This window comes from Octopus bimaculoides, chromosome 9 (genome assembly GCF_001194135.2).
Source record: "Octopus bimaculoides isolate UCB-OBI-ISO-001 chromosome 9, ASM119413v2, whole genome shotgun sequence".
NCBI classification, from domain to species: Eukaryota; Metazoa; Mollusca; class Cephalopoda; order Octopoda; family Octopodidae; genus Octopus; species Octopus bimaculoides.
The window spans coordinates 17,265,876-17,270,648 of NC_068989.1; the positions used below are offsets into that span (position 1 = coordinate 17,265,876).

Consider the following 4,773-nt stretch of genomic DNA (forward strand, 5'->3'; position numbering starts at 1 on the left):
ACACACACACACACACACACACACACACACACATACACACACATATATATATATATATATAAGTATATATATATATGTACGTATGTATGTATGTATATATACATATATATATATATGGATCAAAACAGTTTGATTCAAATTCGTTGGTACTTCTTAGCGAGTACGGTAGTGGTTGTCTCTCCATTCCAAACGCTTGAAACACAAGAGTACCACATATGTATTTCCAAATTATTTGGTTGATTCCCCTTTTGCTCGTGTGTGTGTGTGTGTGTGTGTGTGTGTGTGTGTGTGTGTGTGTGTGTGTGTGTGTGTGTGTGTGTATGTATATGTATGTATGTATGTATGTATGTATGTATGTATGTATGTATGTAATTACTCCATATGAGAATATTTCAGAGTTGAGTAAGATATTAACAGTTTGAATATGCCTTAGACATTATGAAGGCAATTAGGTTAGTATTATGGAAAGAATGCATACCCGTCACAGATTGTGTAATAATGAGTTGGTTGGTTTTGAAGTTAAAAATACTGAAGCTCGATGATATTTCGGAAGTTATTCTCACAGCTACTTTCTCTGTGCGATCATCCACATATGCGTGTATTTCAACTGTCCTGTTGTTTGTAATTTCGTTAACTTCAAGACGAACTGAATATGCCACTGGTAAGGTAGGAAGCGGTTTGCCTGTAATGTATAAAATGATTTTCGGTAAATTTTATTTTAAAGAATTTCAATAAGTTTTTTGCCAAACATGGTAATATGCTGAGCAAAAGAAAATGCTTTGTAGCATTTCAGTATTTAGTTTTCTCCATGTCTACTGAGTCCAGATCACAATATAGCATTCCTCTAGGAGTCAATCCAATATTCTGGATTGATTTTGGAAAGAATCATTATCATTATTATTGTTATTAAGGTATTGAACTGACAAAATCGCTAGACCAGCCGCTAAGACAAATTTCAATCTCCCGGGATCGATAAAGTATAACATTAATTAAGTAGTGGAGTCGGCGGTATCGGTTAAACCTCTTTCTTGAAAATGGCTGGTCTTGTGCCTAAATTGGAAGCGGCTGGCAGAATCGTTATAGCGTCAGGCAAAATGTTTAGTGCCTTTCGCTCGGTTTTTTTACATTCTCAGTGAAACACTACCGATGTCAACCTGCTTTTCATTTGGCCAGCTTTCTAACAATTTTACGTATCCATCGCTTCGCATTTGTATTTTATTTATCGACCGAAATGGATAAATAGCAAAGTTGGCCTTCAGCGAGATTTGAACTCGGAGAGAAGAGAATCAGAAAGAATACTCTAACGACTTTACCAATTCACCGTCTTACAACAAATACTACATTACAATGTATTACACTTAACTATATTATACTACACAAGAAAACACACCAATGAGAAAGAGCATCTATGTGACCGCTCGATCTAATAAGAGCATCCGAGTCTCCCTCTGTTCACACGCTACTATCTTGAAAAAAAAAAAAAAAGAACACATTGGTTTATGTAGTTATAGGCATGCTTTTATGAAGGTAGGATGTTTATGGCTGGTATGCTTTTGATAATAGATTTACACAATCAGGATTGATCTGAAGCTAAAATTCAGTAACATTCCTGTCAAATGGCCTCAACATGGTCACTCGATCTGCAAGAAATAGCAGCAAAATAACCTTTTATCACACCCTACTATCTTTAGAAAAGAATTAATAATGTAACCCCAGCCCTTGTGTCTAAAAACTATGACGAAATGGTCACGACTAGGACATCTTTCTTCACATGCCTATTCTAGCAAGTTGAGTTGAACTGATCAACAACAACAACAATATTAAACAGTGCTTATACATCAAGATACATTCAATTTTCACTGTTTCGCCTTCTTTATTCCATAAATATTTCCCCCTCTTTAGAATGATATTAAGATAAAATCTTTTAAGAGCTCTTAAATTATGTTACTTGTTTTATAGCGTAGTAATAAATTAAAAAAAAATAGTTGCTGTTATTGATGATATTTTATAGATAACCATCCTTCGATACAGCTAAACCATAGAATCTGATCATCAAACTGAGTGATGAACTGATAACATCAATACTGCGTTCGTGTTTGATCCGGCTCTATGTTCTTGGTTCATATCCCACCTTTCATTATCCCTGACCCTGTAAAGTAAAGTACCAGTCAAATATTGAAATCAATTTGAGCAGCTGCTACTTGTACCAAACAACTTTCTTTAAGTAAAGAAACTAGGGCTGAGAATTTTTACTGTATCTTCTGTAGTTGTTGTTGTTGGCATTCCGTCGCTTACGACGTCGAGGGTTCTAGTTGATCCGATCAATAGAACAGCTTGCTCAGGAAATTAACGTGCAAGTGGCTGAGCACTCCACAGACACCTGTACCCTTAACGTAGTTCTCGGGAATATTCAGCGTGACACAGTGTGACAAGGCTGACCCTTTGAATTACAGGCACAACAGAAACAGGAAGTAAGAGTGAGAGAAAGTTGTGGTAAAAGAGTACAGCAGGGTTCGCTACCAACCCCTGCCAGAGCCTCGTGGAGCTTTAGGTGTTTTTGCTCAATAAACACTCACAACGCCTGGTCTGGGAATCGAAACCGCGATCCTTTGACCGCGATCCTATGACCGCGAGTCCGCTGCCCTAACCACTGGGCCATTGAGCCTCCACATCTTCTGTAGTACAAGTAGAAAACCCAGCGTCCACAGCACTCGCGTCGGAAGCAGTGGCACCAAATATTATCAACTTTGAAAAACATTGTATTCGACACTGGTCAACAGAAGAGGAGAATGAGAATTTGCTGATAGAAAATATTTCTTTTGTTAAGGCTGTTATATCTTTGCTGCCAATGTTGATATAGCAAACATTCTCCGCTAGTATACATTAGCAGTAATGATACTTCAATAACAGAGACCCTATCAGTGAATGATCTATGAAGTATTCATAAAAATTCCTAGCGAAAACTTTATACAAAACTTACTGAAAAAAAAATCTAAAGAATGTTATCTTCTTCATCATGACCCACAAATACATTTTACAGATTCTGCCAAAATTGTTCTCAATTTTCTTGGATTCTTCTCTCATTAGAAAATATCAAAAACCGACTATAAGTTATTGTTGACTTCATGGATAATTCAAAATTTATTACACGGAGTTTCGTTATTATATTTCCCAACACAAAAACATGATATTTTACCAATCTTATGAAGTCCGATGGTTTTTTTTTGTTTTGTTTTGTTTTATTTTCTTTTGCACTCAGACTGACGCTTCTTTCTTTTTATCCTAGTTTTGATTTTGCTTTCATTATTTTAAATACAATTTCGAAAATTCCCTTGTAACCTCAATGAAGTAGTTTAGCAGTGTCTGTTCATTTTCGTGTAGTTTGTGCCAGTTTTACTGTATTTCAAAAATTTGACTTTCCGCCGAGTGAATCATAGCCAAACGAGTCGGAAAGACTTCGTTTTACAGACTTAATTGGGAAACAGCACACTATTGCAGCTCTTACGAGAGATTTGAAGAGGATCAACAATAACTTATCTAAATTGATGCATTTTCTGAACATGAAGATGTAGTTCTAGCTATATTATGTATGTGGGATCTCCAAGATAAACCAACAGAGACTATGGGGCTTAACTTCCGTAATGACGTAAATGATTTGAGTGTAAACTAAAAGTAGAGAGAGCGAAGGGGATTATTTTGTTGAAATGAGTAGCAGTTGTGACTCCACCATTTTGAAAGAGACACATTGTAATGACCTCATTAAAGGTTGGTTTTGCGGTTTCTGTTTAAAGAAGCAGTGGAGGTGTGGCGTATTCATGACAATAGTGAGTAGTATGCTAAAAAGTGGAAAATGATATCATCTCCATAGGAGTGGGTATTGTTAGAGATGACTAACATATAGGTATTAATGTACATGAGAAGCTCCGTGACGGTGGGGCTTATAACCAAACCTTGGTTGATAGCAATGTTGATAAAGTAAGCATTAATGAGAAAAGAGTTTTGTCAGTGTATATTGAGATTGTCTTTTCTAACTGAGATCATCTTTTCGTTATTATTCGATATAGAACACGAATCGAATATTATTTCCTCATTGGCTCTTTACGCATGAACCTATGTAGACTGTTATCTTTTCATCGGTATTTATTACATAACTATATATAGACTACGTCTATTGACTAAATGTTGACTAAATATAGACAATCATAAACGCCACGTGTTTCTTTTTGACACGTCTTTCAGAAACATTCCAATCTGATCGTCTATTTTCAAAGCGCTTGAAAACCTTTGAAGCCCATTTAAAAAGTGTTCCAACCGTGACCTCCCACTTTTAAAATACGTCCCAACCGTGTCCATTGTCGCTTTTTACAGCCCAAATCTTCCTCATGTATAAACACTACATTATTATTTTTATTTAAAGGACACATTAATCATGTGTACATGCACCTGAAATAAAAGATGGGACGGTCATGGTGAAATGCATTTGATTACCGATCTGTAGGATCAGAGATGAACTGGAACTAGACAACGATAACAACTAGCGATAACAACAACTGGCTTCATAGGCGCAGGATTGGCTGTGTGGTAAGTAGCTTGCTTACCAACCACATGGTTCCGGGTTCAGTCCCACTGCGTGGCATCTTGGGCAGGTGTCTTCTACTATAGCCTCGGGCCGACCAAAGCCTTGTGAGTGGATTTAGTAGATGGAAACTGAAAGAAGCCCGTCGTATATATATATATATATGTGTGTGTGTGTGTGTGTGTGTGTGTGTATGT

At 36.6% G+C, this 4,773-nt stretch overlaps 1 protein-coding gene across 1 annotated transcript in view; it reads right to left on the reverse strand.

Annotated features, from left to right (window-relative positions):
* Positions 1–4,773, reverse strand: part of LOC106872607 (uncharacterized) — a 52,519-nt gene that overhangs the window by 36,300 nt on the left and 11,446 nt on the right. Inside the window, exon 3 of the mRNA XM_014919643.2 lies at positions 479–682. Within this exon, the coding sequence (XP_014775129.1) occupies positions 479–682 (204 nt within the window). The remainder of the gene's footprint in view (positions 1–478; positions 683–4,773) is intronic.